At 48.7% G+C, this 12,734-nt stretch overlaps 1 protein-coding gene across 1 annotated transcript in view; it reads left to right on the forward strand.

Annotated features, from left to right (window-relative positions):
• The first annotated feature begins 357 nt into the window (after positions 1 to 357).
• The window catches only part of Tspan15 (tetraspanin 15), a 45,500-nt gene continuing 33,123 nt past the window's right edge, over positions 358 to 12,734 (forward strand). Inside the window, exon 1 of the mRNA XM_059282025.1 lies at positions 358 to 531. Coding sequence (XP_059138008.1) covers positions 436 to 531 — 96 coding nt within the window. The 5' untranslated portion in view covers positions 358 to 435. The remainder of the gene's footprint in view (positions 532 to 12,734) is intronic.

The following is a 12,734-nucleotide window of genomic DNA, read 5'->3' on the forward strand; positions in this document are numbered from 1 at the left end:
AGGGTGCTTAGAAACCCAGGCTAAGTTAGGCAAGCGCCCTACCACTGAACTACAACGCCAGCCCCTGAAAGCCTGCTTTCTTATGTGGAACTGGGAAAGCTCATCCTTCCTCCGGCGCCTCTCCAGGCCATAAGCTCCCAGGCTGGATTCCGGAGCGCGGGTGTCTCAGCCCAGGAGCGCTCGCTCCTACGAGTCTCGCCCCCTCCCCTCTCCGGGTCTGTGCTGTCTGGAGCCGAAGACACGCCCCCGACACGCCCCCTCGCTTCCATTGGCCGCCGGCATTGTCCGCTCCCTGGCCCGAGCGGTGATTGCGGCTCGCCTGTGTCAGTCCCCGGAGAGCGCGCGGGTGGCGGGGCAGGCCGCGGGACAGCCGCAGGTGGGGCCTGGAGCGGTGGCCGGACCTGGGCAGCCCCGCAGCCCCGCGCGGGAGCCACGATGCCCCGCGGGGACTCGGAGCAGGTGCGCTACTGCGCGCGCTTCTCCTACCTTTGGCTCAAGTTCTCTCTCATCGTCTATTCCACCGTATTCTGGGTGAGTGAGTGATCGGGATGGAGTCGGTGGAGCCCAGGTTGGAGGTTGGGGAGCAGCGGGGAGGAGGAGGGTATGAGATGTTCTACACTCCTTTGATGGCCCCTACACCCGATCCCGGGGTGGGTCCAGTTTTAGCCCCTCCAGGGAGGCCGCCGGGAGTGCGCAACGGCTCCTCTGCCCACTTCCCTGGGAAGCGGGATGTTGTGGCGGCCCCAGCTCAACTCGAATGCAGCCGCCCAGTCCCCAGCTTTAGAGCAGTTGCCCACAGGACGCCACTTTGTCCACCTGTGCTATAGCTTACCTATGACCACCTACCTGATGGGGTCTGCTTCGTCAGCCGTGCCTTGTGCATCCTCTGGTGGTTCCGTAGGCGATGGGTACGATGTTGGCCGCGCCCACCACGCTTGCAGGCTGTGACTCCCCATCAGCATAGAGAGGTGGTCAGCTTTTGTGCTTTGTAGCCGCCTGGATTCCAAGTCTGGTCTCTGCTGTTACTTGCCTGAACCTCCCCTCCAGCTTCCCTTGGGCGTCTTGCTTTCCTCCTTGATGGGAGGAGGATGCACCTGCCTTCTTGGTGGAGGGGAGCATTCCACTGTGCGGCTCCTGGGTCACTGTTTTCATGAGTTCTGGCATTGCTGGCGGAAGATCAGGATTGCTGTGGCTGTGCACAACCAGGCTTTGAACACTGCCCGCGACGTTCTAGCTGAGTGGTCTGGAGAAGTTCCTTCATTTTTCTGACCATAGTTTTCTCATCTGTAATCGGAGACAGTAATTATTAAACCTTTGGATGGTTGTGGAAATAAAATGGAAGTAGTCCAAGATGAGATCACAGAGGGCTCAAAAATGGGAGATAATAATATTATTTATTATTGTTGTTGTTGTTGTTTTGAGACAGGATCTCTCTATGTACCTGCCTCTGTCACTCAAGTGCTGGCATTAAAGTCATGTGCAACCACACCTAACTATTATTATTATTGTTGTTGTTGTTGTGTGTCTCTCTGTAGTTCAGTCCAGCTGGTGGTGGTGGTGGTGGTGGTGGTGGTGGTGGTGGTGTGTGTGTGTGTGTATGTATGTGTGTGTGTGTGTGTGTGTGTGTATGTGTGTGTGTTTGCTCATTTTTTTTTTTTTTTGAGACAGGGTTATGCATTTCTGGCTGGCCTAGAACTCACTATATAGTCCAGGCTAATCTTTAACTCATAGTAATCCTCCTGCCTTAACCTCCCAAGTATTGGAATTACAATTGTAAGATGCCATGTCTGGCACCATCAATGTTATTATGGGCAAAGAATCTAGACATGGATGGTATAAGCTACCCCAAGGGACTTTCTTTTTCTTTTAGATAGGGTCTTATGTTGTCTAGGCTGGTCCCCAAATCACTGTGTAGCTGACAGTGACCTTGAATTCCTGATCCTCCTGTTTCTACCTTCCACACACCAGGCCCTGGGACCTCAGGGGTGTGCCACCACCCCTGGCTTACCAAGGCATTTTAGAATAACTGGATCTCAGTCTAGGCGTGAGGATATCTTTCCACGAGCTGGCTCTACCCTTACCTCTACGGACTAGACCCCTGCCTCCAATGTGTACTTAGATAGGCTTGTCCAGAGATCCCAAAGTGTCCCCTGAAAATAAGTCCCTCCCTCTTTCTCTCTCTTTGTCTTTCTTCTCCTCCTCTTCCTCAGCTCCCCCTTGCATCTCTTCTGGTAGCAGGAGTTGCTGGGCTGGCCATCAAGGCTGACTTTGAATGGGACCCCTCTGTGAGGCAACCCTGCTGCAGCCAGCAGATCTTGATTCCAGTCCTGCTACGTCCCAGACTCACTGGCATATCGTAGGCAAATGATATCTCTGTTTTGGGTCTCAGCACTGTTCGTTCTAGTCTTTGGCTAGCTTCCAGCCCTGTTCTCTGACTCCAGGTACCCCGAAAGAAAGATAAGCAGGAGAGCTAGGGCCCCAAGGGTGGAGGGTGGAGGGGGGATGTGGGGGTATAAGTTGCAGGGAGGTTGAAGGCGGGGTCGATGATTTGAGCTGTAATTCACAGATTCTCACCCAAAGTCGCATCAGAATGAACTGGGACGTTTCCAGCACGACAGATCCCCGTGCCTTGGTACAAGTACTTATTAAACTTGTACCTCAGCTTTTCACACCGATGCAGTGGGCAGTCAGGGCTGAAGAGAGCCAGCACCAGAGACCACAGTGATCCTGCTCAGTCTTGCTTTGCCTGTAAGTCAGATAAAAGGAAAGGCTAAGGTAAAGGGTGGAAAGGTGGGGGTCCCAGTCTTTCTCTTCCTCTTCAGTGTGTAACCACTGGCCGGGCCTTGTCACGTCTTCCTTTTTCCACCCGTAAAATGGAAATGTGCTATAGTCTGCCTCACACCCTACAGCATCCCCTTTTTAGGACTAGTGATGAGAGCGAATGAGGAAAGAGCTATGTGGGCCGCACAGCACTCAGGAGGGCTTAAGGCCAGAAGATCCCAAGTTCAAGGCCCGTTGAAGCTACAGAGTGAGTTTAAGGGCAGTCTGGGCAACTTAGTGAGACTCTGTCTCAAAATAAAAAGTGAGAAAAGGACTGGGGGTGTAGCTCAGTGGTAGAGTATCTGCCTAGCACGTGGGAGGCTCTGTGTTCAATCCGCAGCATTACAGAACCCCCCCCCCCCCCGAAACCTCACCAAAATTGAAGGTAGACACAGTTATGTGAAGCCAAGTAAGCTTGCAAGGTCAGAGTCCTTGTCTCTTGCAGCCCCTGTAGACACCCACGTAGGCTCTTGCTTTGCTTTTCTTGAGACTGAGCAGGACTCAGAACTTGGAACTTTCCTCTCTAGCCAACTGAGCTTGCTGTATTCCCATCCCCGGCAGTATTTCTGCTTAAAAATATCTCCCTACCCAGGCCAAGAGCTCAGCTGCAGGGCAGGGCTGCTGGGGCAGCTCCAGGTGCCAGAATGTGGCTGCAGGGTGGCGGCCACTGCAGGTTAAGTAATCTGTCTGCATTGCGTTTACTGCTAATTGGAAGCCATTTACGGAAAAACTCATTATCTTGATGCCGTCTCCTGCCTCACCCCTGGCAAGAGGATGGGTGGGGACAAGGGTTACTCGCTTAATAAACCGGAAGTGTGAATGCTTGCATTTCTGTCTATAAAGAGCAAGGCGGTGGTGGTGCATGTCCTTAATCCCAGCACTCAGGAGGCAGAAGCAGGTGGATCTCTGTGATTTTGAGGCCAGCCTGGTCTACAGAGTTCCAGGACAGCCGGAGCTGTTACACAGAGAAACCCTGTCTCAAAACAAACAAACAAAAAACCCAAACCAAACCAACCAAACAAACAAAAATCCCAAAACAAAAACAAGGTGCCCAGCCCCTAAGTTCTTTTTAAAATAGGATTTATTTAGCCGGGCGGTGGTGGCGCACGCCTTTAATCCCAGTACTCGGGAGGCAGAGCCAGGTGGATCTCTGTGAGTTCGAGGCCAGACTGGGCTACCAAGTGAGTCCCAGGAAAGGCACAAAGCTACACAGAGAAACCCTGTCTCGAAAAACAAAAAACAAAACAAAACAAAAAAAAAATAGGATTTATTTATTTTTATTTTGTGAATAACTGTTTTGTCTACATGGATGTCTGTGCACTACACGTGTGCCTGGTGCCCACAGAGGCCAGAAGAGTAAGTCAAATTCCCCATACTGGAGTTACAGATAGTTGTAAGCTGCCAGATGGGTGCTGGAATTGAATCCAGATCCTCTGGAAGAGCAGTCAGTGCTCTTAACCACTGAACCATCTCTCCAGCTCATGCGCATGAATTCTTAATCTTTCTGCATTTACCTCTGAAATCCTGGGATGCAGGCATGCATCACCATGCCTAGCTGGCAAAAGGTTTTCCTTATAAATTATCATCGACAATGCTCTGGTTTCTCTTCAGACCGTATAAATTATCATCGACAGAAAATGCATGCAATCATGCACAAATTAAAAGTAGAAAAGGGGGTGTCTTAGGGTTTTCATTGCTGTGAAGAGACACCATGACCACAGCAACTCTTATAAGGAAAACATTTCATTGGGGTGACTTGCTTACAGTTTCAGAGGTTCAGTACGTTATCATCATGATGGGGAGCATGGCAGCGTGCAGGCAGACACAGTGCTGGAGCTGAGAGTGCTACATCATGTAGGCAACAGGAAGTCAACTGACCACTGGGTGGTATCCTGAACATAGGAAACCTCAAAGTCCACCCTTACAATGACAACTTCCTCCAACAAGGCCACACCTACTCCAACAAAGCCACACCTCCTAAAAGTGCCACTCCCTGTGAGATTATGCAGGCCAATGGCATTCAAACTACCACATTCCACTCTCTGGCCTCCATAAGCTTATAACAATATTATAATGCAAAATGCATTTAGTCCAACTTCAAAAGTCTCCATAGTCTATAACAGTCTCAGAGTTTAAAAGTCCAAAGTTCAAAGTCTCTTCTGAGATTCATGAAATCTCTTTGGGTTTTTTTTTTTTTTTCTTTTTTTGAGACAGGGTTTCTCTGTGTAGCTTTGGTACCTGTCCTGGATCTCACTCTGTAGACCAGGCTGGCCTGGAACTCAGAGAGATCCACCTGGCTTTGCCTCCCAAGTGCCGGGATTAAAGGCGTGTGCCACCACCGCCTGGCTTCATGCAATCTCTTAACTGTAATCCCCTATAAAATAAAAATCAAAAAGCAGATCACATACTTCCAACACATAACGGCACAGGATATACATTACCATTCCAAAACACAGGGAAGGGAGCATAGTGAGGAAATACTGGACCAAAGCAAGACTGAAGACCAGCTGGGCAAATTCCGAATTCTTCAGATCTCCAACTCCGTTCAGCTTTGTTGACTGCAACACACTTCTTTCTCTTGGGCTGGTTCCACTCCCTGTTAGCAGCTCTCTTCAGGAGGTATCCCATGACTCTGGCATCTCTAACATTTTGGGGTCTCCAAGACAATCCAGGCTTCAACTTCATAGCTTCACACAATGGCCTTTCTACTAGGCCTCCATTCAGGGACACCCCTGACCCATGCCTGGCCTCAGTGGCTTTCTTTAGGTGCGGAGGCAAATTCCACAATCCATTTCTTCTATACTTAACTCTAAAGTCAGAACTATGTGGTACATCTTCATTAGCTTTCTGTCCTTCACTGCCTAAGCTTGGCTGTCCTGAAACTTGCTCTGTAAACAAGCCTGGTCTCAAACTCAGAGATCCACCAGGCTCTGCCTTCCCAGTGCTGGCATTAAAGGCCGCCACACCAGCTCTAAGTGTTTCTTTAATTCACAAGTTAGAAAATTAGCTGGGTGGGGTCTTGCCCCGAGGTCACCACTTTCTCTCTCTCTCTCTCTCTTTTTTTTTTCGTTTTTTCGAGACAGGGTTTCTCTGTGTAGCTTTGCGCCTTACCTGGATCTCACTCTATAGCCCAGGTTGTCCTCGAACTCACAAAAATCCACCTGCCTCTGCCTCCTGAGTGCTGGGATTAAAGGCATGCACCACCACCGCCCGGCCATTTTCTCTATTCATTTCTTAATCCATTTATCTCCTTGAACACAGAATTGTAGTTGGCATTTTCTTTGGGCCATCAACCAGCTCCCAAATAAAGACATGGAAACTTATTATTAATCATGAATGCTTGACCTTAGCTTACGCTTGTCTCACTAGCTCTTTTAATGTAATTTAACCCGATTCTATTCATCCATATTTTGCCTTGGGGCTTTTTATCTTTCTTTCATGCTGTATGACCTATTTTCCTGCTTTCTCCCTGTCTGTCTGTCTGGCCCCTGGCGTCTCCTTGGCATCTCTTTTTCTTTCTTCCTGAAGCCTAAATTTTTCCTTCATTTCCTCTTCCTGCCTATACCTCCTTCTTCACTATTGGCTGTTTGGCTTTTTATTAGACCAATCAGGTGCCTTAGGCAGGCAAGGTAAAACAGCAACACATCTTTACATAATAAACTAATGCAACGCATCTTTGCATCGTTGAACAAATATTCTGCAACACAGAATTTAGCTCTATTCCACTTCCTGGTACTCCTTTTCTCCTCAAAATTTTCATTGTGTAATTTACCCTGCTCAGCTTGCTCCTCCTTTTCATTATACATCTTCATTAGAGTTACTACTAGTAACCACACGACAGAGTCTACACTAGGCTGTTCTGAGATTTCCTCTGCCAACAGAATTACTCCAAAACTCTTCACTTCAGCCTCAGGCAGACTCTTCAGACAAGGGCAAAAAACAGCCACTTTCTTCACCAAAACATCACAAGAAAGATCTCTAGGCGACACACTAAAATTCTTCTCCTCTGAAACCTCTTGAGTGAGCACCCCACACTTCATCAAATCTCACTCAGCACCACTGTCTTCCATACTCCTACTAGCATGGCCCATTAAGCAGCACTTAAAACATTCAACTGCTTTTCTAAATCACAGTCCCAAAGTTCAAAGTACTACAAACAAAAGCATAGTCAGACCGATCACAGCAATATCCCACTCCTGGTACCAACTTTTGTTTTAGTTAGGGTTTTCATTGCTGTGAAGAGACACCATGACCACAACAACCCTTATAAAGAAAACATTTAATTGGGGTGGCTTGCTTACAGTTTCAGAGGTTCAGTCCATTATCACCATGGTAGGGAGCATGGCAGCATGCAGGCAGATTTGATGCTGGAGCTAAGTGCTATATCTTGCAGGCGACAGGAAGTCAACTGACCACTGGGTAGTTTCCTGAGCCTAGGAAAACTCAGAGTCCATCCCCCACAGTGACAGCTTCTTCCAACAAGGCCATACTCACTCCAACAAAGCCACACCTCCTGAAAGTGCCACTCCCTATGCGATTATGGGGGCCGATTACATTCAGATTACCACAGAGGGTCAGAGGGATGGCTCAGCCTGACATCCTGAGTTTGGTCTCCGGAACTCACTTACAGGTAGAAGAAGGAAACTCTCTACAGAGTTGTTCTCTGAGCTCACATGTGCCTTGTGACCCCTATACCCACACAAGAAGAAAAGGGGTGGGGTCTTTGTCTCAAAAATAAAAAATGAAGGTGATGGCCAGTGGCAACCTGTTCTCCCTTTCCTACTTTGTCTTCTACAGAGGGACCTCTGCTACTAGTCTATTTTTTATTTCTGAGGTATCCAAGGCAAAGGATGGCCTGGGCGCAAATGTGCATATGCCGAGTGTAATATTTATTTATATACGTATATACAGACACACACTCACACTGTATAGAGAACGGTGGGGAGCCCCTCACCTTTTCATTAATGCTTTAATGATTTTATTATTTTTTTTGTGGGGGCAAGCCCTCAGATATCTCAGGCTGGCATGGCATTCTCTAAGTACCCGAGGATGACTTTGAACTTCCGATCCTCCCGGATGCTAGAATTACAGGTGTCCACCACCACACCCAGTTTAAATGATGCTAACAATTGAACCCAGGGCTTTGTGCATGCTAGGCAAACATGACCGACCAAACCAAATCACCAGAACTTTGCTCAAAGTAAAACCTTTGTACATTTTAGATAACTGCCGGGGTCTGTCTCTGTCTTTTAATTATTTTTTTATTATGTTTTATTATGTGTTTATGGTATGTGGGTATATGCATGTGTTGTAGGTACCACATCTTGCATTTTGGAGGTCAGAGGACAATTTTATGGAGCTGGTAATCTCCTTTTACCTTTTCTGGGGCTCCATCTCAGATTGTTGAGGTTGCAAGACAAAAGCTTTTACCCACTGAACCATCTCATGAGCCCCAAGGGGATGCATCTTTCTATTTGATGGTCTTATAGACTCCATTCTAGGCTGTGCCAAAGTTTATTTAATCTGGCTATGGCTGGGGATTTCTGTGGTTGTTTCCAATCCGTTGTTGCTGTGGGTAATACGGGGGAACTGTATTTAAGTTTGCATATTGTGTACATGGTAATTTTTGTATCTGTTTTTAAGTTTGCTTATGTGTATATACGGGGTAATTTTCAGAAGAATTGCTGGGGTGAAGGGCATGTGGATGTGTGACTCAGTGCAGAAATATCTACACCTGCGTGGTTCCATGAGTTTTAGAAAAGCTAGCTGTGTGCCTGTAGCCGATCCTTAGCCAGTAAGAAAGGCCAAAGCCAGAAGTCCCCTCCTGCTCTCTTCAGTCACCACGACTTAATACTGCTGCAGTCATTTCTGGAACTTAGAGCCTTGGAGGGTAGCAATGCTAATTTGGCTTGGCATTGACAGATTTCCTTCTCCCTCTTTGCCCCGCCCCCTTCCTTACACTCCACCATTGAACTATATACCTGCAGCCCTTAAAAGTTCTGATGTTATTAAATTGCCCTGTATAGAAATAATGTTAATTATAATATTGTTCACTTATGTTTCTTTTCTCTTTTTATTTTCTCCAGTTAGGGCTGTACTCTGTAGCCCAGACTACCCTTAAACTCATGGCGATCTTTGGGCCTCTCAGCCTCCTGAGTGCTGGCATTATAGATATGTATCACCAGGCCTAGCTTCACATACTTCTTTAAACTGATTTATTTTCCAAACGTTAATTAATTAATTAATTACTTTTTAGACAGGGTCTCACTATGAAGTCCTTGATGGCCTGGCTAAAGACTACGTTGGCCTCGAACTCACAGATCCTCCTGCCGCTGCCTCTTCCTCCTCCCTCCTCCCAAGTGCCAGGATTAGAGACGTGTGCCACGGCACTCAGTCCAAGTTTATTTATTTCTTGAGACAGAGTCATATGTAGTAGTCCAGACCAGTCTTGATGTGACCCAACTGACCCTGAGGTTGCCCTGAATCTTAAACTCCAGATCCTCCTGCCTCTGCCTCCAGAGTGCTGGGGTCACAGGCACACACCACCTCACCAGCTTTGGATTTGCGTTAAAAGAAGATGTTAGATGACTACTACCTGTGGGAAACCAGCACCCCACCACAGACAGCAGACAACAATAAACGAAGATAGTTTAGGGAAACAGCGAACAAGGTTATAGAGAGCATCCTGGCTTGATGTGGTGGCTGTTGAGGTCCATGAACCCCGTGTTTACCCTGTGATCAAAGGCAGGTTCAAAAGTGCCCGAAGCCTGAGGGCACGTATGTTACACCTAAGACCCTGAGCCACCTATACTGATGCTCCTGGCCCACACCAAGGGGGCTTCTTGAAAGGATGTGTTCAAGATCACCCCCTTGGAGCTGGCCTAAGCCCCCCAGCTTTCTCCTCAGCCCGTGTTCCCTCCTTCTTGCCATATCCCCAAGTTGTCACTGTGAGTCTCACCCAGAGGCACCCAGAGCCTCCTCTTCCCATATGACTTATTGTCACACATGTGCCCTGAGACCACAGGGCCTCACCTCTAATTTTAGCATTGCCCACAATGTCCTGAAGATCTGTTTACACACTGCCTTTTCTTGCTGGGCTTTGGGCTCCAAGAGGTCAGGGGTGTGGCTCTGCACACCAGGTTAGGGCTGAGCATGCAAGAGGAGAAGGAGAGCGTCATGTGTGAGGGTGATGGAGTTTCACCTGTACTCACAAGGCCAGGATCGGACCCAGGACAGAGCTGAGCCTGGCAGCTGAGTCCCTGATGTTGGCCAGCTTTCGAGGCTTTGAACTTGAAGTGGGCTAATCTGAACTCACAGTCACTCACTGGCTGTCTAGAAAGCCAAGCCTGTTGGGTCAAGGAGTGTGTGTCCTGTCATTGAGGAATCAGGAAGAGAAGAAGCCGCTGTGGTCGTGGTGGTGAACGGGGAGAGCAGGTGGCGGACGTCATGAGTGCAGGAGGAAATAGTTATTGTCTTCTCTAAGGATGGGCCAGTCTTCCAAGCCTTTCCTCTGATTCTTCTTTGGTTTTAAAGAGTTGATGTATTTATTTATTATGTGTATGTGTGTGGGCCTGAATGAGTTTATGCACACGGCCTGTGTGTATGTGTGTGTCTGAAGAGGCCAGAGAGGGTGTCAGAGCTATTGGAACTGGAGTTACAGGCAGTTGTAAATTGCCCGATATGGGTGCTGGGAACCAAACTTGGGAGCAGCAAATACTCTTAACCACTGAGCCACCTTTCAAGCCCCCTTCCTTTCTTGTTTAACTTTTTTTTTTTTTTTTTGACAAGGTCTCATGTCGTTCAGGTTTCAAAGTCCTAACGTAGCTGAGGGTAGCCTTGAACTTCTGGTCCTCCTGTCTCCACTTCTCAAGTAGCCAATTACAAGCATGCACGACCATGCCCAGTTGTCTATGTGGTGCTAGAGATCGAATCCAGGCCTTGTGTATCCTCAGTGAGCATTTTGCCACACAAACTGGATCCCTCATCTACAGCCTTTGGATCCTTTTGTTCCGATGTCATTGAGTGTGAACTCTGCATGTGGCTACACCTCTGAGGACTTCCCCGGGCTCCCGTGGCATTATCTACAAAATGAATAGTAGAGCAGAACACACCTAGGGTTGCCTAGGGTAAGTGGACTGATATGTAAAGGAGCTGGGAGCCGGGCCTGGCACTGTAAACACTCCACTCCTTATATACACAGGGCACTGCCTGGCACACTCCTCCTTCCTCTTCCCTGCCAGGTGCTTGACAGCCACCCTGGAAGAACAAGAGAGGTCCCTAAAGATGCCCTGGGACGCAGAAGAAACCAGAGCCTGGAGTGATGGGGGGGGGGGCGGCACAGGGGGGCACCGGGGGGAGGGGGGAAGCTGCTTCAGAGCACTCACCCAGACCAAGACATAGGTGTCTGCCCCCCACCTTCCCGCCCTCCCCGCTCCTGTAGCTCGCATCTCCAGGGTAGGAGTGGGGAGGTGATCTCTCTGGGAGGAGCCACCTTCCTCCCACTCTGTGTGGGAGTAGGTGATCTCAGACTGAAGGCAAAGTGGTTTCTGACAGGCTTTTATTGCTGTTTGAGACAGGATATCTAACCCAGGCTGACCTGGAAGTCATTAAGTAGCCCAGGCCGGCCTGGAACCCCCAGTGATAGTCTTGCCTCAGCCTGCAGAGTGCTACAGGGGTGTGCCTCCAGGCTCTTGCGGATTTTTACTTTTGAAAAAGAGTTCTGTTTGTGAGAAACTCATACACGTATCTGCTTTTTTTATTTTTATTTATTTTATTTTATTTTTTTTAATCAAGCAATTTAGAAAAACATGATCTTCAATAGTTTACCTTTGATCCTACCCCAGAAGGGGACCTCTGTCACGCTATCAGTTAGCCTCTGTCTGGACATCTTGTACCTATGTAGACACTTCACTTCCTTAATTTTTGTTTTCTCCCTGGTTCTTTGAGCAGGGCCAATTTCATGTTCCAGGAAGGTGCTTCAAAGAGAACATAGTGAAACCCCACTTGGAAGCCAGTGGCCTTCACCTTGGAGAAGCCTGCTGTGCTTAATGGGCAGTCGGGGGATGACCCGCAACCTGGGCCTCCCCCCAGGGCCTCCATTGTACAAAAGAGCACCAAAGCCTCCTGAATTCTGCGCAAGACCCCTTTCCCTCCTGCAGAAGAGTGGCTCCCTCGACCTGCAGGACCCGACCTAGCACCGGGCTTTGGGTTCTGAAGAAGCAGGTGGAGCCACACCTGCCTCCCATCTCCCCACCCTCTTCCCTCCTGGTGACTCACACGGGTGGAGCTCAGGGGAAACCAGATAAGGGGCTGATCTTGGCATTCCTGTGCCAGCTTGCTCCACCTGCAGGCAAAGGTATCTTCCGGGTGAGCTAGGTCACAGGGCGTTGGGGAAAGGCTTTCCCAGAGGGGACTTTGGTCTCGAGCTGGTTTGAGTTGATACCTTGGTTGGGGGCAGGCAGTTCTAGGCTAGACAAGCTGTTCTTTCTAGGGTAGGTAGGGGTAGTACAGTAATTCATTCTGTCAACAACTATCTGACACCTCTTGTATGCCAGACATTGATAGTACAGGAAACAGCTGAACAAGAAAGGCTTTCGGACAGATCCTAAGTAGACATATTCGCTAAGAGGGGGGATCAGAGAGTCAGTGGGAAAGGCTAAGGGTTCCTACTTTAGATGGTGTAGTCAAAGGCCTTAACCAGAAGCTGCCATTTCAGCTGAGGCTGCCCGTGACAGGGAACAGCCAGTGGAGAGCATCCTAGGAAGACAGGGTGGTGAGTGCAGAGGCCCCGAGGCAGGCCTGGCAAGGCCACAGCTGGAGCAGAAGGATTGGATATGCAGTTTAGGGTCCAGGGAAACCTCGTCGATATCAGCTTTTCTGTGTGACCTGGGAAAAGAATCACCTCTCCTAGACCC

This window comes from Peromyscus eremicus, chromosome 16_21 (genome assembly GCF_949786415.1).
Source record: "Peromyscus eremicus chromosome 16_21, PerEre_H2_v1, whole genome shotgun sequence".
In the NCBI taxonomy this organism is placed as follows: Eukaryota; Metazoa; Chordata; class Mammalia; order Rodentia; family Cricetidae; genus Peromyscus; species Peromyscus eremicus.